Source organism: Pseudonaja textilis, chromosome 1, assembly GCF_049901715.1.
Source record: "Pseudonaja textilis isolate UNSWEBS1 chromosome 1, rPseTex1.2, whole genome shotgun sequence".
NCBI lineage: Eukaryota > Metazoa > Chordata > Lepidosauria > Squamata > Elapidae > Pseudonaja > Pseudonaja textilis.
The window spans coordinates 194,709,640-194,730,843 of NC_141990.1; the positions used below are offsets into that span (position 1 = coordinate 194,709,640).

At 37.0% G+C, this 21,204-nt stretch overlaps 1 protein-coding gene across 35 annotated transcripts in view; it reads left to right on the forward strand.

Annotated features, from left to right (window-relative positions):
• Window positions 1-21,204, forward strand: part of BAZ2B (bromodomain adjacent to zinc finger domain 2B) — a 233,378-nt gene that overhangs the window by 202,020 nt on the left and 10,154 nt on the right. For 26 of the 35 annotated variants that reach the window (XM_087920145.1, XM_087920148.1, XM_087920136.1 and 23 more), the window contains 13 exons: window positions 258-512; window positions 1,557-1,771; window positions 2,109-2,183; window positions 6,009-6,249; window positions 6,998-7,060; window positions 8,546-8,690; window positions 10,902-11,578; window positions 14,177-14,456; window positions 14,785-14,940; window positions 15,806-15,966; window positions 17,995-18,305; window positions 18,726-18,861; window positions 20,301-20,447. In XM_087920145.1, coding sequence (XP_087776271.1) covers window positions 258-512; window positions 1,557-1,771; window positions 2,109-2,183; window positions 6,009-6,249; window positions 6,998-7,060; window positions 8,546-8,690; window positions 10,902-11,578; window positions 14,177-14,456; window positions 14,785-14,940; window positions 15,806-15,966; window positions 17,995-18,305; window positions 18,726-18,861; window positions 20,301-20,447 — 2,862 coding nt within the window. The remainder of the gene's footprint in view (window positions 1-257; window positions 513-1,556; window positions 1,772-2,108; window positions 2,184-6,008; window positions 6,250-6,997; window positions 7,061-8,545; window positions 8,691-10,901; window positions 11,579-14,176; window positions 14,457-14,784; window positions 14,941-15,805; window positions 15,967-17,994; window positions 18,306-18,725; window positions 18,862-20,300; window positions 20,448-21,204) is intronic. The other 9 variants (XM_087920120.1, XM_087920122.1, XM_087920132.1 and 6 more) reach the window with 4 other exon arrangements.

The window sequence follows — 21,204 nt, forward strand, 5'->3', positions numbered from 1 at the left end:
TTTCTTGCCCTGTTTCATCTGTTTTGAATTTGGGAAGGAAGTCTAATGAGCAAATCTAGAATTTCGCGTATTCATTTTGATTGGAATGCTTGCTTGAAACACTCGCTCAACCAATTATTTTGCAGGCTGGATAGTCTGCATTATTCACTTTGAAACATACAAACCTTTGGATGCTGGCTACATTCCTTGGGAATAATTTGCCAAAAATCAAGCGCTATAGGATGCAAAAGATGTGGGTTTTTTTCCCTCTTTTTTAGCCCTTGCCAGAATTGCCTCGCATTCCAGGCCTGGTTCTCTCGGGAAGCACATTTTCAGATTGTCTCATGGTGGTACAGTTCCTCAGCAACTTTGGCAAAGTTCTTGGCTTTGATGTGAATCTGGATGTCCCAAGTTTAAATGTTCTGCAAGAGGGACTGTTGAACATAGGAGACAGCATGGGAGAAATACAAGATCTGCTGGTGAGGTTGCTCTCGGCTGCAATTTGTGATCCAGGATTAATAACAGGATACAAGGTAATAAGTACTCTTATACTATCCTTGATCTTACGGTAATGTTTTTACAGTATCATGGGCAAATATTCAGTTGGTAGTACAGTACATATACTTTATGGGTTGTACCACATAACTGAATATTTTTCTGTTTGTTGAGATGCAGTTCCTATCATCCTACACCATTGACCACACTGACTAGGGTTGGGATTTGATATATGGTTTCCTGCTTGAGCAGATGGTTGGAGTAGAAGACCTCCAGGGTCCCTTCCAACTCTGTTACTCTGTTGGAGGATCAGTCATTTCTTAAAATCCAAGTATAAATCTTATTAAACGCTTCCCCACATCTCCTAATCTTTCTCTGTCCATTGGCTGATGCTAAATGCAATTAGAACTCCGGTATCGCTCACTTAGCAATGAAGGGACTGTATAGAACTTAGGATGCTGTATTTCATACACATTTGGAGTATAATAGATGACAAATCTGAGTTTGTTGTTTAACATTTACTAATACGTAACAGTAATGTGTCTTTTTATATCTGGGCTTAAATAATGGTGTGGATTTTCAAATCACCTCAACAGATACCACTTTGTTAGTCTGTTGCATTTAGTTTCAACATATTTAGATTATTTTCCAATTATTTCCAAACTTCTGCCTACCTCCTTGGGTAATTCCCAAATTTTATTTTATTCTAGGTTTCTTTGAATGTCTTTTTTCTTAAACTTAGTTTAGGGGTCTTGAATCTACCTTTCTGTGCAAGATACCACAAATCCCCACTTCCACAGCCAGGAAGTTGCTTGGGAAAGGTCTTTAAGTCTCCTGTATATTTCAATATAAATAAATGTTTAAAAAAATTAAGGATAATATATTGATTCTGTGTTGGCTGGCAGCAAAAATAAAATAGTAATAGGTTCCAAGCTAATAGATGGTAGTGCCTCTGGTTTATGGCTTGTATTTTGTTTGGTTTTTTTCTTTTTTGTTATCAAGTAACAGAAAGCTGTATTACATATGTGCTGTCATTACTGTGCATGGAGTGCAATTATTTACAAGCAGACTTTTTTCTCTAGGCCAAAACAATTCTCGGGGATCATTTGTTGAATGTGGGCATCAACAGAGATAATGTGTCCGAAATACTGCAGATATTTATGGAAGGTCACTGTGGGCAAACCGAACTCACAGAGAGTTTGAAAACCAAAGCTTTTCAGGCACACACCCCAGCTCAGAAAGCATCCGTACTTGCTTTCCTTGTTAATGAATTAGCCTGTAGCAAAAGTGTTATAAGGTAAGAAATTTATCTGTGCATGTTTCTGGTGAAGCTAATAAAATGATCAGTAATAGGTTTGAACTTCTGACTGAACCTCTGTAGCAACAAGAGTTAGCAGAGTCAACCAAAAGCTATCATTCTTAAAAGAACAGGTTTCTCCAACCACATTCCACTGAAATAATTGTACTTATTTGTCATCATTAAACTGAACGTTTTATTTATTCTTGACTCATACTAGTTTGAATAAGTAGCATGTAAATTTGAGTAATGAAATATTTTCTCAGATATTAAATATATTTGGAACATGTCATGCAATAAATTGTGCCTGAGTAATTAATGTTTTCTGCTTTGACAGCGAAATAGAGAAGAATATAGATTATATGTCAAATTTAAGAAGAGATAAGTGGATGGTTGAAGGCAAACTTAGGAAGTAAGTAATACTTCTCTAAAATATTCCAGGACTTACCATTTCTGTTTAATTTGTTGTGTGGCTTATTTGCAAAAACAAATCTCATGCTATGTAAAATAAAGTAGCCATTTCATTTATTTAATTAAAATGGGAAATTATTTTTTTAAAGTATGTAACTTATTGTTGATAGTCCCTTGAAGAAAAAAAAAGGTTGTGAATTAGAAGGACTCAAATTGGAAAAAATCCATACTATGGAACTTGTAAGAAATAAATTTGTTTCTTGCTTGAAGGTTTGTGGAGTTAATAAATTGGGGTGAGATATTTTTTTTTGGCATTATAAAATCTGATTGGAACAATTGTGCATTTTTATTTCTGAAAGAGGATTTATAGGGTCAAGTTATTTTGTTCTGATCATCTTTAGAATTGCAAATTATTTAGGTAATGGTTAAAATACCTCACAGTTTGTCATATAATTTTAAATATTTCTTGTGGTACATCTGGGATATACTTGCCAATATTGAGGTAGTTTGGTTTGCTACAAAACAAGTAGTCAAGTTTTTAAGGATGCCATTTTTTTTCCATTGCACAAAACAAAATTCCATACAGCAAGTATAACAGCTCAGTCTACCATAGAATTTGAAGGGAAAGTAATTGTAAATCACAAGGGGTTGTGTAGCCCTGTGCTATACATAGCCAGGCTCCACTTTCTTTTCTTTAGTCACTTTTCTTTCTTGTATAGTAATCAAGGCATTCTTACAGTATTTGTATTTCTAACCCTATTTCTCCTTCCCCACTCATTTTAATGCACCGCTGAAGAAAGAAGAAATAAAGGAGAGCTACAGGAGGGAGATAGAAGAAGTAAAATATATATATATATATAAAGCAAATTACAGGAAGAAAAAAGATCTTGACTGTAAATTTCTGTTAATGATACTGGCTCCAAATTCATACCGTGTTCATCAGTATAACTGTGGGGCCCTTGTAATAATTAACTCATATAAAAATCGTGTACTAAATCACCCTAACCATGAGTTAATTAACATTTGAAGTTGCCCCGCAGTCCCTCATGCAAGGAGGCTTCTCACTTAGTGGGGAATTCAGTTTTCTCTTAACTGTCCTTTCAACAAATGTAAGTACAGTACTAGATTTGAGGAGCATAGCTGCTTCTCTTCTTTTATTTAGCTCTACTTTAAAAAAAACTGGTAAATTTTATTTTTCTAAATCTTTCCTTTGTGATTCTCAGCTTCTCATTCCCATCGTATGTGATGCAGCTATTTCTCTTTCACTATTCATTCATTATTGTCATGAGGATGAGCTGAAATAATTTCATTTTGCATCCGTTGAAGTCTTACAGGGCAAAGTATTTCATTGGTCAATCTTAAGACAGCAAGTGTTCAGATCCTTCAGATTTTTGTATGATGTGTACCATTCTTAGCTATAGAAAATGATAATTTTTTTATTAAATATTAAATTCTGGCATTCATTCACAATAGGCATAAAATGCACCTGATTAGTAGAAGGCATAAAATGCACCTGATTAGTATTCATACTTACCTTTCTTTTTCTTTTCCATCAGACTTACTTAAGCATGTATTTTCATGATCTCTTGAGTGTGAAAAAGTTACGTTATATTTTTATTCTGCCTGTCCTCCCAAAGTTCATTTACTGTGTCCCTGTTTCTTCCCCCAAAATCTAAGATTATTATATAGTTGATTAAACTACGAGATGTTGACCTTCCCATGTTCATCCATTTAGTTTTATGGACCAACTAAACATTTTAATTCAGTGCTTTTGGCCAGAGTCCAATCTTGTGTTTTGTACACTACCATAAGATGCTTCCGTTAGTTAGAAAGGTCTCGATATTGGGTCATGTTATTATTTTAATGATAAAAGCCCTATGCTATTTGGAGTGTGATAATGAGCTAGAATAAATATATTAGAGAAGCATGTGATTTTTAAAAACTACTATATTGGGCTCTGACCATAGGTATTCCTTGGCAAAAACATAAGAAAGTTGCAGTTTCTCCGTGGACTAGAACTTTGTTGAAAACATCAGGCCAGCTGTTTGCTGTCTTTGTTGATGCTGTGATTTCAGCCTTCTAAGTAAATGATTGGGAGAGAAACAGTTATTTTACTTGGGGTTAGGAAGGGCAAGTGAAAGTAATTGCATACTGCCAGAACTGTCTTTTTAGTTTACTCTTGTTAGTTGAATGTAGAGAGAAGTAAAATATATTGGCTAGCAGCAGTAGAGTTTGTTTAAACATAGCAATAGATCAGTAGAAGATCTTTGGGAAGAAAATCAAGATCAAGTGGCACTTTTTGTCAGACTCTTTGACTATCAATGCAAGTTTTTCATTTGGGTTTTTAATTTTTTTGTTACTGTTTTAATTACCTTCACTGAGATGGCTGATCTATTCTAGTACTACTTATGCTGAACTATAATATTTTAGAATAGAATGCTTAATGAACTTTGTCAGGGAGGCAAGTACAAAATGCATCATTAATTATTTTTTCAGTGATTTAATACTGGTGCAGATATTTAATCTAGAGATATCTATCATTTTACTTAAGGCATATGTTGTGGTATAAAATTTCAGCCTAATATGTCATTGGTCAAGCAGTGGGCATTTAATTATTTGCAAATTAGAACATTAAAAGTGAATTTCATCTTTTGTGTTATAAAAAGAGCTTACTCAGGATAGCTAAACATTTTAAGTCATCCTTTTATCTTTCTTTAACTACTGTTGATAAACATCCTCCAGTTGAGTTCTTTTTAAAATCATAGGCTTTGTTCCAGTCTGCTTTTTAAGAAGCCAGCTTCACTGCATCATACCCACTTGCTGTATGGAATACTGTTTTGTAGGATGGGCGAAGAAAGGAAGAAAAGGAAACTGAAAAAAATACATAGAAGCATTCAAGTATCATAATTTATCTACTTTTGTCATCCTAATCCGTACTCTTTCTCCTTTCTTTTCTTTCTTGTAAAATCCTTGCCTTTTCAAAAACACACATTTTCATATCTCCTTAAATTCTGTTACATGCCAAAATATTAAATGGGTGTGTGCAGCCTGGCTTTGAAGTACTGAATAGGCTGTTTCAAAATAATTTGCCTGTTAGATTCCTGGTAGTTAGAGCTGTAACATCTGCTGTATGGAATCTTGTTTTGTAGGGTAAGAGATGAAGGGCTACCACAACTGTACTTACTGGTATGTAAGTTTCTTTTGTTTCATAAACATGAAACTAAGGCTTCTGCTACCAGAGTGCTACAAGATTAATGCTTAATAACAGATCATATAAAGTAATATGCAGACAGACACTTGTAAAATGATTTGTGTTCATATAATCTACATCCAAGCATCAGATTTTGGTTAGAATTAGCATTGTTTTTAAAAATGTGTCTGGAAAGAGGTTACAGAGATTAAGATCGACCAGAAGAAGAATACAGCTATATACTTGTTTCTTCAACTTAGAGAAAAGGTTCTGGAAACCTTTCTGTTGTTCCTAGCTGTTATAGCAGAATTTTATACAGTAGCATTCATGTTAGACCTAAAATAGTTGGTGAAGAATTAAATAAGAGTAGAGATTTTGTGGTTTGTGATGATTCCCAGCAAATAAAATCAAAGCATTTTAAAGCTCTTGCCAAATAAATTTATACCTTCAATAAAAATGGTTCTGTTGGTGAATTACATTTCTCAAGTGCTGATTCAGTAACTGCAATAAATTATGTGACAAAAATGATTCAAATACCTAAGGTGAATGATTTCCTCTCAGGGAAATGTGAGGAACTATGTATATGTATATTTTAGCAATACTCCATAATACTGTTTGTCTACCATGTGTTTGAAGGCTTAGAATCATTCATGCTAAGAAAACAGGCAAGCGAGATGTCACAGGAGGAGGTGATATAGGAGAAGAACCCCATTCACTAGGTACGCCCACGCCAGGCCGAAAGAGGAGACGGAAGGGAGGGGAGAGTGATTATGATGACGACGACGATGATTATAGTGATGATCAAGTGGATGAAGATGAGGAAGAAGATGATGACAAAGATGATAAAAAAGGAAAGAAAGATATTTGCGAAGATGAGGTAGGTGTTGATGATACATTAGATAACTTATGTTGACTTTTATAAAGTGTATGTGTCTTTAATGTAGTGTTATATGAAAAACCTTGACTAAAAATTGCTAAAACTTTTGACAAGAATTTGTTTGATTGTAACATCAACATTTCTTTTTTACCAACTATGTAGAGGCATAGGAGGGAAGAATTTATTGTGTCCTTTGCTGAAAATAAACTGCCATTCAGTTTTTCGGTTTTTGACTAACGATATGCAGTTGCCCATTATGACTTAGTGCAGGGCTGTCAAACTCCCCATCCATGGGCCAGATGCGTCCCATGCAGGCCACGCCCATGCCCATGCCCAGTTTAGCAAAGGGGGGGGGAAGTTCCAATATGTCATGTGATGCTGCCGTGACGATGTGAGTTTGACACCCCTGACTTAGTGTTATGTGCATCAAGACTTATGGCCTATTCTGTGAAGGCTCAGTATGATGTGTGAATGAACCACAGTGCCATTGCATGTACAATACTGCTCTAGCCTTGCTGAAATCAATATGTTTAAAAAATCATTAGTTTTTTGACATACTTGTGTCTCCCTACGTACAACTGCTGTAAAGAATAGATACCATTTGGAGACCACATCCATAATACATATTTATGATTGCAACACCTTTGTAATGTTTGAGGCATATTTCATAAAATTCTGGTTTTATAATAGTGAGCACAATTAGTATATAGAAAATAATGCATTGCCGCATTTTATTTGTTGGTGGTAGGATGATGGAGACCAAACTGCAAGTGTTGAGGAACTAGAGAAACAGATTGACAAACTTACTAAGGTAACCTGAACTTCTATAAATTTAAACTTTACTCTGTCACTATAATGTAGACAAGAATTATTTTTAAAGTGTTCTCACATTCACCAGATTTTACCTCATTGTCTTAACCAAATTTCAGTCTTGTTTGAAAGTGAGGAAAGATGAAGCAATTTGCTGTTGATATAACAAAGTATAAAGAAAGAAAGCTCTTGAACCTGGCTGAATGTAAATCTGTGAGATATTATAAAAAGGCAGAAACCCAGGGCTGTATGTATATTTGATGCTAACACAAGCCTGCAAAGAGCACTACAAAAAAAATCATTATATTGCCTTATACTGGGATCTGTTATTTGAATCATATGATCATAATGTGCTCTCTATTCTGGAGCCAGAGCAATCTTTGTGTGTTTTAGAAGACTTGAATGTGCTAATGCATTGTTTCTGCTACTCTTCTAACTAATACTACTCACCAGAATTATAAGAACCTCAAAACAAAATAACATAGGCTTTCTTTCTCAAAGGAAAACTGCTGCAAACTGCTAATGGGTTTTGGGTTTTTTTGAAGATGGAAAGTGACTTTTTGATTCCATCTATAGTAATAATTATAATCGGACAAAATTATTAGTTTAGAGAAGGAAAAGTATTATCTATAATTTTTGATCCTCTACTTCTCCAGTTTGAGAGGCATGTGCTCATGCATATTCTCAGGTCTAATGTGCATTTGTTGCCATTTGTTCAACTGAAGCAAGAATACGGCATTCAGCATGTTAACTTTTTCTCTTTCTCTGTGGACATCTGAGCGCTAGCTTTGTCTACAAGTTCTCCTTTACATAATTTATCTCAAGGCCATATAAAATATCTTGTTAGTTACATATAAAAGCCACAATTTCTCATATTAGCCTGGCTTATTGTACTAGATCAGGGGTGTCAAACTTGATTTCATTGAGGGCCGCATCAGGGTTGTGTTTGACCTCGGGGAAGGGTGGAGTTGTGTGGCCAGGGGAGGCATGGCCAGTTCAACACAACTCGTGTCAGGGGCTCCTGTGGTGGGCCAGGTTTTTGGCTGTGATGGCCTCCTGCACCGTTTTCGCTGGCCAAGGCACTGCGGGCTAATCCTTCACTGTTTCCAGGGCAGCCTTGTGGGCCAGTTCTAAGTGCCCTGCGGGCCGGATCCGACCTGCGAGCCTCGAGTTTGACACCCCTGTATTAGATGTACACACCCTTTGCTGTAAGTCATAACTGGTAATATTTCATTGGTTTTCATGGTGTCAGTGAAAATCTTTGGTTCTTTTGTTCTCTGGAAATTGGTAACAAAAGCCCAAATTTTGCTTATGGAATGTCTTCTCCAATCTGTTTTAATTTTGCCCAGTGTGACACGTCATCATCAATTAGACTCTTTCAGTTTTTCAAACACAGGACAGTGGAACCAACTTCAATATCCAAAAAGTTTGGTGGACTGTCTGTCATTCATTGGCATAACCTTGTGGGTTTTTTTTTATACAACAGCAGCAAAACCAGTACAGAAGAAAACTATTTGAAGCTTCTCACTCTTTACGTTCAATGATGTTCGGCCAGGATCGTTACAGACGTCGATACTGGATTTTGCCCCAATGTGGGGGCATTTTTGTTGAAGGCATGGAGAGTGGAGAAGGTAATGAGCTAACTCTAAAAAAAGTAAAGGTAAAGGCTTCCCCTGTCCAGTGGTGTCTGACTTGTGGAGCGGGGCGGATGCTCATCTCTGTTTCTTAGCTGAGGGAGCCAGCGTTTTCTGAAAATACTTCCATGGTCAAGACTATATGCCTAAGTGTACAGAAGGCTGGTTGGCAGGAGCTGGGGCTAGAATAGGAATTCCCCCAGAGGTGGTACTCAGCAGGTTCTGACCAATTCTGGAGAACCGGTAGCAGAAATTTTGAGTAGTTCGGAGAACCGGCAAATACCACCTCTGACTGGAGATTTTACAGCATCCTTCCCCTGCCATGGCCACCAAGCCACGCCCACAGAACCAGTAGTAAAAAAAAATTGAATACCACCACTTAACTAACCCATTGCACGGTCCTTTGGTCTCGAACTGCCAATCTTTCAGTCAACAAGCCCAGCATCTTAACCTCTAGGTTACTGTATCCTCAGCTAGATCTGGGAACTCTGGAAAAAAATGTCCGTGCTTTTCTCTGTCAAAGTTTTCTTTTAGCCAGAAGCTGATATTGGTAAGTCCTGACTGAAGGATTGAATGCACTTTTATGTTGCCTTGTGAACTATTGATAATCCCAAATTTACAATCTGGAACAAATTAAATCTCCCTACAAGGCAGGTGCCATAATAGGGGAGGGATGTTTCTTAGGCATCACAAGGTGACATTGCTTCATCAAGGGGAGTTGGAGAATACCTGCTCTGCTGGATCTAATGGGACTGGCAGAACCCAAAGATAGGCAGTCTTGCAAGAAACCGGGCCCTATGCCCTTTAAAAGTGATTATCAACTGTGCTAAAGGTATCCCAAATGGACTATCATAAGAGGGATTGAAATTGGGAGAGAGGAAGCACCAAACACTTTCCTTCCCCTTCTGTCTGCTCCTTTCTATGTGAATCTCTCTTTTCTTTTTGCTTTTTGTGAAGAAATAGTTAATGGATGTTGACACATGGTTAAAGGAGGAGTGGAGAAATGTGGGGATAAATAAATGAAAGCTTTATTTAAAAAATGGAACTGCTCTATGAACACAGTTAATAGAATTCTGGAGAGTTTACATTTCAGAATATTTGTCAGATATTTATCTGGAAGAGTCTGCTCCTCTTTATTTCCTTTATGAGAATTTTTAGGTATAAATTGGTTATGCATTCATCCACATTCTTTTATTTGGGTGATGCCTGTTGTGATACAAGTAGTAACACAGTTATTGAATGTATTGTACTCACCTTTCATAAAGAACACACAAAGGGGGAAAGGCTTGATAACAAAAACGAATAGAATATTCCTTATGCTGATATTTGAACCTAACAATAGGATACTGCCTAATTTTAAGGCACTTTATAATTGTTAATTAAAAATAAGTAATTCAAGCACAGGAAACATAAATGCATTAAGTAAAAATAATTTCCCTTGAGACTCCTTGAATAAAACATAAATATGATGGGTGCCAAAGAATGGGAATTTTTATAAAAAAACAAAACATTGCAAAAACAAACATTGCTGATACTAAACCATGGGTTAGGGAACATTTCACTTTGTCCTAGGTACTTGTGAAATCCATGTTGTTTTTATTTTCTACACACAGCCCCATTTCTTCATCCCTTATTTTGAAATTCTGGAAAAAAATTAGTTAACACTACAAGAGTATCTTTGTATTATTATTTTTTAAATATTCTGCATCACTAAAGCAGAACAGTACTCCATGGCTTAAGTTAGGACACCAAAATTAAGGTGCAGTATAAATTCATTTCTCTTTCTCTCTTATTCAGGTTTCTACCAGCAGTGAAGTGTGTTTTATGTATCAGAACATGCAAAAGAGGCTTTTTCTATATGAATCCCCTTTGCGTGATGCATTTAATAAGACTGTTTCTTCTGTCTGGTACCTCTGTCTGCTGAAGTGTCAGACATTTTCAGTTCAGATGTTAAGAGGAAGCTTTTGATTGTTTTTCTATTTCATCTCTTGAAATGAAATTATGATCAGCCTTATACGTGCTTGTTATATTCTTTTGGTTATCATTGTTGATTTTATCCTAGATGAATATCCTACCTTAAAAATTATTCTATAAATCAAGAGTATGGTGGGTTTTTTTTAAGATGAGAATGTGGTTTTTCAGCTTAAACAGCTGGAAACCAAATCCGTTTGGGCTGTAAGTTAAGTAATGGTCTTTCTATGCCTACAGGTCTGGAAGAAATTGCAAAAGAAAAAGAGAAGCTGAAAAAGGCCAAAAATATTCATATCAAAGAAGAAATTTTTGACACCTCTGAAGAAAAATTAAATTGTTTAAGTGCAACACATTGTAATCCGAAAGAGGATGTCAAAGAGAAGGACAGCACAAATCTCTTCCTGCAGAAGCCCGGCTCTTTCTCAAAGCTAAGCAAACTTTTAGAAGTAGCAAAAATGCCTCCCGAGTCGGATGTGCTGGCCACTAAAGCCAATGGCAGCACAGCAAATGGATGCTCGTTGGCATATCAGAATAGCTCTAAAACCTCATTGTGTAGCCACCAGGCCACCTTATCACAAAGCAGCAATGAACGATCTGATCCAAATCATCTTTTTAATCCTGTGGCAATCGGGCCAGGGAAATTTTATAGTTCTCCATTAATTTCAAATGACCAACTGTTAAAGACTCTTACAGAAAAGAGCAGGCAGTGGTTTAGCCTGTTACCCAGAACTCCTTGTGATGACACTTCTGTTATCCACTTAGATTCACCAGCTGCTGCTACTACTTCTTCATCTCTTACTCCACATTCTCATCCTCCATCTAAATCACCCTCACCTGTTCCATCTCCACTTATTGGTTCAGCCTCTTCACCAAGCCCAATAGGATTAAGTCCATTTGCCTTGTCACCACTTCAGGTAAGCATTTTATTCCATTTTATTCCACAGGAAGTTTCATCCTGTGCACTTTCTACAGGGGAAAAAAAAGAATATAATGATGCTAGGAATCCTGATTACCATTTGTTGTAAAGGAAGAAAGTTAATTATTAGTTGTGGGCATATGAGTGTGAAGATCTTCAAGGTCTGGTCGGGTAGGGTGGGGGATGCAGGGAGTCGTAAGGAGGAAAGGAATTGGTTTAATCTTTTCTCTCTCCAGCTTTTCTTTATTGGAATCGCTTTCAACATTCAATCCAGTGGTTGAGTTCACACATTATACTAAGCCCTAATATGATTTGTCTTGTTTTGGCTAATGGAATATTTGAAATCATTCGAGCTGAACCAATCATAGTTTGTAAAGTACGGTTTGTGTCATACAACAACCTGTCAATTGAGCCATTGTGACTTTTTCAGTGATCCATACTTAAAACAAACTATGGCTTAGTATAGAGCAGAGGTGTCAAACTTGTAGCCCGCAGGCCGGATGCATCACATGCTGGCCCCGCCCCTGCCCAGTTTAGCGAAGGGGAGGAAGTCCCGATACGTCACATGATACCACTGTGATGCCGTGAGTTTGACACCGAGTATAGAGTGTGAACTCAGTTATGGATACTTGATATTTATCTATGCAGAGATAGTATAGGTGAAACTTTACTGAAATGTCCAAATCTAGACAGTTGTGTATTCAAGTAAAATCTCAATTTTAACAAACCATTCCAGGGGAGGGAGTCTGTCTTATTTCTGAATATCCATTCAATCTGAAAATATGTTATACACAGCCATTCCCATTATTTATGCAATTATGTAAATTAATACCCATTATATAAATATCATGTAATATATCTTAAACTTAAGTGTATTGGCCTGATTTCAGATGCTACATTAGTTCAAGGGTATGGAGAATTGGGACAGAAATGTCCATTGCATTTAAAGTTTGTTAAATGTAGTTATCTGCTGGTACGCTTGGTGTATGTACTGTTTCCTTACAAATTATTTACATACTAGAGTTGGGGAGATGGGATCCCTGGTAACCTCTTTAAATTAGTTATTTGCACAATGTCCTGTTTTATCTTAGTAAACTTTGTCTCCAAGAAGATGCAACCATGCCCGCAAATTTCTGCCAAGATAGGAGTTCAGCACTGTAATCCTATATTTACTTTATTCAGATTTGGCTGGCAACCATCCCTCAAAAAGCACCACTGTCCCTGCAAGTTCTATCCAGGGGTGTCAAACTGGTGGCCCGCAGGGCAGATGTGTCATGTGCAGGCCACGCCCACCCCAGCTCCGCAAAGGCAGAAAATATTGTGATAATGTCACGTGATGGCAACATGACACCGCAAGTTTGACACCCGTGTTCTATTCAGTTCTGAAAAGGATTTAGAAATAAAAAGGCTATTTGTTAGCCTATTATAAGCAGTGAGGTGATATAAAGCATATGCTAGAAAATATGTGTTTTCTAAAGCAAGGGAACGCTTTAGGTACAAAATGGTGCCTGAGGCAATCGGAGTCAAAGAAACCTACAATATTTTTTGAAGAAGATTTGAAAGCAAATATTTTTGCATGGCAATAACTGTACTATGTGAACATGATTTTTTGTGATATTTAAAAGTGATACTATTAATTATTAACCTTAAATCCATACTTTGAAACCCATCAGTTACAAAAAAACCCTTTCCCATCTTTCCAGTACCGTCTTTCTTGATGTTTGTGACTTCCAATTATGAATTCAAGTGTAAGATATCAAATCAGCCCATTCATCGCTTTCCAAATCTTTCTACTACCTTTCTACTACCTTACCTCTACTTCGTTGCCATGTTCCATTTGAAATGGCTGTGTTATTTCCCTATTTCCCTTCTTCCCTGTCCTATCTCAAAACATCTTTCTGAAAAATGCATGTCATAATTCTATTCCAAAAACAGACGCTGTTTGTTCCATATGAGCCGTTTATGATGAGCCATTTATGGAACTCTTTGCATATGCTTGTTATTATTAGTCAATACTTTTTTTTATCCCATCTGTTCTCTGAGAGCTGATAATGGCATATCCTAGCAGCTTTAAGAAATAAAGAATAGGGCTAAAAAAGAATAGCTAATGTAAGGGTCATTCGGTGAGTGCTACAGTCAAATGGGGATTTACACCTGGATCTCTCTGTTCTAATATCTTAGTCAGTACACTATACTGGCGCTCAATGTTTATTGATTGGAATTATTGCAAGTTCTTCTTACTAAAAAGCTGTATTGATTTGTATTGTACTGAAGAGGGGGTCAACCCATTCTCCAAGTACCTGAAGGCAGGACAAGAAGCAATGGATGAAAACTAATGAAGGAGATAAGCGACCTAGAACTAAGGAGAAATTTTGTAACAGTTAGAACAATTAATCAGTGGTACACCTTGACTCCAGAATTGTGGGTGTTCCAACATTAGAGATTTTTAATCGTTTGTCTGAAATGGTATAGGGTTTCCTGCCTGAGAAGGGGGTTGGACTGGTCCCTTCCAACCATCGCAATTTCCTGCACGGAGTGTTATATAACAAATAGTTATAACTATTTGAATTGGGGTTGTTGTTGTTTTTTTGTATAGCAGATGAAGACAGGATTGCCTGTAATGGGACTTCAGTTCTGTGGATGGCCTACTGGCGTTATGAGTTCAAATCATCCATTTTCATCTCCGTTGCCTAGTATGGGATCCGGCCTAGGAGTGTCAGAGGGCAATGGTAGCTCTTTCTTAACACCCAGTGTTCCAAGAAGTAAAAGCGAATCACCAGTGCCACAGGTTGAGAAACAAACTTTGGTACCTTCTTCAGTTCTCGTGGAAGTAGCCAAACCAGCTGATTATCCTAGTCCAAAGCCTATCCCAGAAGGTCAGTATCCTTTTATTCTTTTTATAGGTGTTTCTAACTAATTCTTACAGAATCCTAGTTCTGTTCTTCTAGTTAGAGACTAGGACTTTTTAAAATGACCCAGTGTTTGTTTGTGGCAGACCACCGTTCAGTTTTTTTAGAAAAGATATTTTCTGCAGCAACAGCAACAATGGCAATAACATCAAGTATCTCAGCTAGGTTGTAATTCTCCCTGATGTCATATATCTGTGTCTTTTAATGTTAGAGAATTCAGGTTTTGGGGTGCCTATTTCCCATATAGAACATTTGTATATTTTAAATCTTTCTTTGTCTCCATATTTTGATTCAGAAATGCAGTTTGGCTGGTGGAGAATTATTGACCCAGACGACCTAAAAGCTTTGGTTAAAGTGTTGCATCTCAGGGGAATTAGAGAAAAGGCCTTACAGAAGCAAATTCAAAAACATATGGATTATATTACTCTAGCTTGCCTCAAGAATAAAGATGGTATGTAATTGAAATGAAAAAAAAATGCAGTGGTATAGTAAGAACTAGATGTTTTAAGATTGGCTTCTGATAGCTCAGGTGGCACAGAAATAACATGAAGTCTAGGTGACCTATTAATTATAAAATGGCTAATGGACATTTTTTATTTAATAAAAAAACATTAGAATATAACTATGCTGGATCAAGCCAAGGCCCATCTTAACCCAGCATTTTGTTTCTCACAATGGCTAACTTGGTGTGTTGGCAAGCAGGGGATATTTCTCTTTCCTGCCTTATTCTCCTGCAGCTGGTATTTGGAGGCATCCTACCTCAACCCAGAGAATAACAATGGGTCTCCAAGACTAACAGCTGTTGGCTGGTCTCAATTTTTCCAGTCCCCTTTTAAAGCTGTCCAAGTTAGTGACTTATCATTATGTTAAGTGGTAATGAATTCCACATGTTAAATTATGCTGTTGTGAGGAAATACTTCCTTTCGTTTGTTCTAATCTCCTTCCAATCATTCTTCCATGACTCCTTGGCTATAGTGTTTTGAAAAAGTGGAAAAACTTGTCTTGATTGAGTTCCTCAGTGCTATGCATAATTTTATAAAACTTTCTTATGTCCGTTCTCTCATCATTTTACTGAGCTAAAGATTCCAAAGCATTCTAACCTATTAAATTCAACTGAACAGCGAAATACATTATACAGCTATAAATTAGGTATACAAGTATATGTCTGTACAAGTAATTCAATAGACATATACTTGTTGGATTAATTGTGACCTCTTATATTGATAAAATGATTATTGCCATTGAGCTCATTGTTACTTCAAAATAATTGATCTGAAAGTTATACTAAAATAGCTTAATCTAATTTCTAAATACAGCTGCAATTATTGAAATAAATGAAAATGATGAAAACCAAGTAACACGAGATATTGTAGAAAATTGGTCCATAGAAGAGCAAGCCATGGATACGGATATTGCTATTCTTCAGCAGGTAGAGGATTTAGAGAGAAGAGTGGCATCAGCTAGTTTACAGATCAAGGTAAAATGTGTTTCAGTAAAATCTGTATTTAGTAATTATTGGCTAAAGTGCTAATTCAAACTTATGAAGAATAGATTTTCTAGAGTTAAGGATTATTCTCAGTAATAAAAGAAATCAAAAGATTTTGAAGAATGTATTAACATTACCTGGAATGAAGTTATTTCATCTTTTCTTATGGAGTGGGCTTTCTTTTTATGGTTGGTTAAATCTTCAAAGAAAAACTAGGAAATGGGATTTAAAAAATATAACTATTTTCACCAAACTAGACACCAAACTAGACACCTTGACGTTCTAGTGCCACTTTAGGCATGAAATGATCTCTCAGCCCAATGTACCTCATAGGGTTGTTGTTGTGGAGAAAATAGGAGGAGGGAGAAACATTAGGTACGTTAATATTGAGTTATTTATAAAAAAATAATAAAGGTGGGATAAAAATAAGTCAGTAAATAAATATTATGGAGGGAACATGACCATCATAAATCTGCAAGTCCTCAGAATCATGTAGTAGAATTTAATGCAATGTTATTAAATTCAAAATACAGCATCTCTGGGATCATATTTCAAATTGGCATGGTTCGGGAAAACACTTGAGTGTAGATTTAGGCTTTTTTTCTGTCAGGTTTTGGCGTGATGGAGACCAATAGCATCTGTTTTCTGTCTTTTAGATTTTAGTGTCATTTTTATTGAAAGATAGACTAGTATATCGCAAACAGTATCTCTCCCCAGTGTGTATGGGGGGAAAATGCTATACAAGGAGTGCAACTTTGAGCAGTTTATTTTCTACCTTGTATGTCATCCACATAGCTCCAAAATGGCTGCTGCTACTGAGGACATAGCTTGCAGCAAATGCAAGGTCTCTCCTGTCTGAACATTCTGATTCACATGGTGGAGGAATAGTTTGAGAGAGGTCAGCAGCCCACCATGGGACTGCCCCTCCTATCTGCCTGTGGGACTTTGGGCGTCCCTGGATCCTTCTCTGTCTGCCAAAGACAACAGAGATTCACCCAGCAGCCAAATTTTTCCTTTTCTTTTGATTCTAGCAAAAATAACTATCTCCTGGATCAATATTCCTATCAGTAATCCCTGCTGCTGCCCTGTCTTGGTGACCTTGCTCTAACCTCTGTGTTTGCTGGGTAGCAAAGAGATAGCTGTGTTCCTCAGCAAGCACAGACGTAAAAGCAGGTATCCTGCTTCAGGAGATGGAGAAAAAAAGTGGTCTTTTTGCATCTCATTTTTCCAAAAGTAGGGTAGCAGCTGCATAGCAATCACTGCCCCCACCATCAAATGCAGGCAGCAGATTTGCTGACCTTGTTTTCAAAGTGCACCAAAAAGATCACCGTGGAGACAACAATTTTCTCCTTTCCTCCCCTCTTGAGGATGGGAGTGGGGGGAGGAAACACATTATCATGCAAGTGGGAAAGAGCCTTTGATTTTCCATGCAAACAGAATAGTAAGTTCTGCTGATGAAGAGCACGAAGGCGAGTAGCTCTCGGATTCCATCTTCATTCACCATTAGTCATGATGACCAACATGTGACTTCTGGCATCTTTTAAAATTTGGAGGGGAAATAAATATATGTAAATATTTGCATTTTTTTTCTTGTGGAATTAACCAAATGTGCAATATGAAGGTGTTACGTAACACATATAATTAATGTGAATTAACCTTGTTACTGTGAGTCAACAGAAATGATTACAGGGTTTTAAAAAAAAAGACAAACTAAAAATCTGAAACTGGGATTTGTGCCAGTTATATATTTCCCACAATAGCTCTGGCTCTTGGGTATGAGTTAAAAATCAATTTATTACTTAGGAACTTGTTGGATTGCAGATTATTTTTTCTCCCAAAAATGTAACATAAAACTCTGATTTAAAAATGAATACGGGAAAGAAAGAATCAGCTTTTTGACTTTTTGAGAACTTCCGGAAAGAGGTGCGCAGTTTAGGGAGGCAAACAAATGTCCAAAACTGAAATGGTTAACTGAAATGGCCAAACACACATGTGCCCAATTTTGTATTTAAAATGTAGGGTTGGATGTGTCCCGAACCAGAATCGGAAAGGGAAGACTTGGTATATTATGAGCATAAATCAATCACTCCATTGCACAAGAAGCGTGATGGTGATTGTATTGGTGGAGAAGAAAGCAGTAGCAGTACTCTAGAACGGAAGAGTGACAACCCTCTAGATATAGCTGTAACCAGACTTGCTGACTTGGAGCGGAACATAGAGCGAAGGTATCTGAAGAGCCCCTTAAGTACCACCATTCAGATCAAACTGGATAATGTGGGCACAGTTACTGTCCCTGCTCCTGCACCATCCGTTAGTGGTGATGGTGACGGGTAGGTTATTGAGATTAACTTGAAAAATTATTGTGCTTCTTTGCTAATTGGAGCCTATTTTTTCCTATTGTGTGTTTATCTATGTATCTTCTTGTATGTCTCTGATCCATATGGACTGCGTTTTTTATGCATGGTGCTGTGCAAAGATTTATTTATTTTATTTATTTATTTAATTTATTTATTTATTTTTCTGTTACGTATGTTAATCCTGCAAAGTTATCTTATGGTTGTGATTGAGCTTTGAGGCACGTAGCCACAGTCTGTGCACTACATCAAATTTAGTTGCTTAAGCCTTATTACCTTTATTGGCTGTGTATGTTTTTGTCATTGCTTGGCTTTCAATGTGACGATGATTGTTCCACGTTCAGAAACTGATGAAAATGGATGTGACCTGCTTAATTTCTCTATATTTCAATGCAGAATGGAAGAGGATATTGCTCCGGGGCTAAGGGTATGGAGAAGGGCATTGTCAGAAGCTCGCAGTGCTGCACAGGTAGCTCTGTGCATTCAGCAGTTACAGAAAACAATAGCATGGGAAAAATCTATTATGAAAGTTGTAAGTGTTATGAACTGATTTTTACATATCCTATTTTCCTCCTTTGCAGATACTTAAGTTGATAGCATTGTCGCTGCATCCCAAAATGACAATTAACTGGCACTTTTACGCGGATCAGATAATTTTTTTTGAAAAATAAAAATAAAGGGCCCTCCTATAGCCAAATTCAATATTCTGAACTTCCCAAAGAGCCTTTCTGCTGGTGTATTTTGAATTTTATGGAGTTTCTTTCCCTCTCCCTGGGAGGGGTCTCGATGCAATTAATAAAGTGGCACCTTCTGCGTTGCCATCATGGGGGTTCTGGGTCAAAGACTGCAATTAAAGGCTTCTTCAGAAAGATGAGATGCAAAGCACATGCTTTAAAGAAGTGCATGGCTTCTTTGCATGCCCACCCAACACAACGGTTATGTGTAGATTGGATCGCTGTACAGCATACAAGCTGAAATGTCCCGTCTCCCATAGAAGTAACAGATTAGCAGGCACTGCTATATTAATTGCATATTCATAAATGGCATGCAAATGCATGTAAGAGATTTTGCATGAATCCTGGGCATCAGATTTCTGAAAATAAAAGCTTTTTATGCTGTAGTAATCGATGGGAAAAAGTACTAACAAACAGTGAATGTGTCACTCTTGAAATAACTCTTTCTCCAACTTGCTACAAACTTTCAAACTTATTTTTCACTAGTAATTGTGATACATATGTTTCCAACGCATTTTATTAATCCAATTTGCACTGGAATGATTTTCCATTAACATTGGAAATACTGTCATTTTATAGTGTTTCTCCACTAAAAATTGCGGAATAAAGCATCTCCTTCCAAACTTTCGGCATTGCTTATGTCATCAAAGCAAATATATTTTGGAATGAAGATTATAGATTGTCTTTAATAGTCTTCAAAAATGAAGTCTTAGGATAATTGTGACCCCCTATTTAGCTCTTGGGCTTGGACTGTCCACTCCAAATTTATATCCTTAACCAGCAAGCAATAAGCTCAACATTACCCACATACCTTTCCTGATTTAATACTTTCTCTGTGTAGTGTTAGTGGAGCATCGTATTTTTATTTGAACTCCAAATTATCACAAATTGAAATACAAATATGACACAATTGCAAATACAAAATATACAGTAACTGGGAATCAATTTTCAAATGCCTTAGGAACATTATAAAATCTTCATAATTCCTCCCTAATTGAGTTGCTTGGGAATTTTGGCTTAGATAAGATCTGTAAATTTAATAAAATTAAGGAGGTAGAAGTAATTATCTGACTGACGAAGTATTTCTTTCTCTACTTCTGCCATAAGTGAAATGGTCCATATGACAACAGATATTGAACATAATTTTAAAGTGTTGCTAGAGTCTTCATAGCATGCAGATTATCGTGTTCCACTAGAAGGTAACTTGTGGATCTGAAATAATTTCTCTTTATTGTAGTACTGCCAAATATGTCGAAAAGGAGATAATGAGGAACTACTGCTTCTCTGTGATGGCTGTGATAAAGGCTGCCATACATACTGCCATCGGCCCAAGATAAGTACTATTCCAGATGGTGACTGGTTTTGTCCTGCCTGCATAGCAAAGGTAAGATGAATTGGAGATAAATCTGTATAATTTTCCCCGCAACTGATTGCCATGTAATTATTATGCCTAAGCTACAAGACATAGTAGTTTGTAATTTATAGATTAATATATTGACACCATAGATGTCTCTGAAGTACAAGAGAATTCACCTCTTGACTTATTAAACCAGTCTAATACATGGAAATTTAGAAAGTTATTAATGAAAGACTAGAACTAGGATGGCCTGCTCCAGGCACTGCATGGATCTGGATGGCTTTCTACAAGCATTTAAGGACTTTCCTGGTGATTTTATAGCAGCTCTGTTGAATCCTTGATTCCTGCTGGCAAGAGGATCCGTGTACTTTATGTGATTGCTTCCAAGGGCCTCTCCCTGCTAGCTAGCCTCAGAAGTACCTCCAGAAGATGAAAGTGGCAGAAGAGATGTCTGAAGCACTGGAAGAAGAGGGGGATGAATAACGTATGGTAGTGAACATTCTCGACAGGGTGTGGTTGTCTGGGAAGGAGCAGGTCTGCAACTTTTGGGTTCTCCTGGATTCAGCTATTGCTAGATTGGAAGGTGAAGGCCACAGCCAAGGCACATTCTGCCCAGTTTCATCAGTTGTGACAGTTGCACTAAGAGGACAGTAACTTATGTCTGGCTCACCTCACATTTGGTCTATTGACTTGTGGACTTCAATTCCCAGAATTCTCCAGCCAGCTATGCTATACAAGTCTTAAAGTTGCCAAGTTTGGGGGACCCTTGGTCTACTGCAATGTT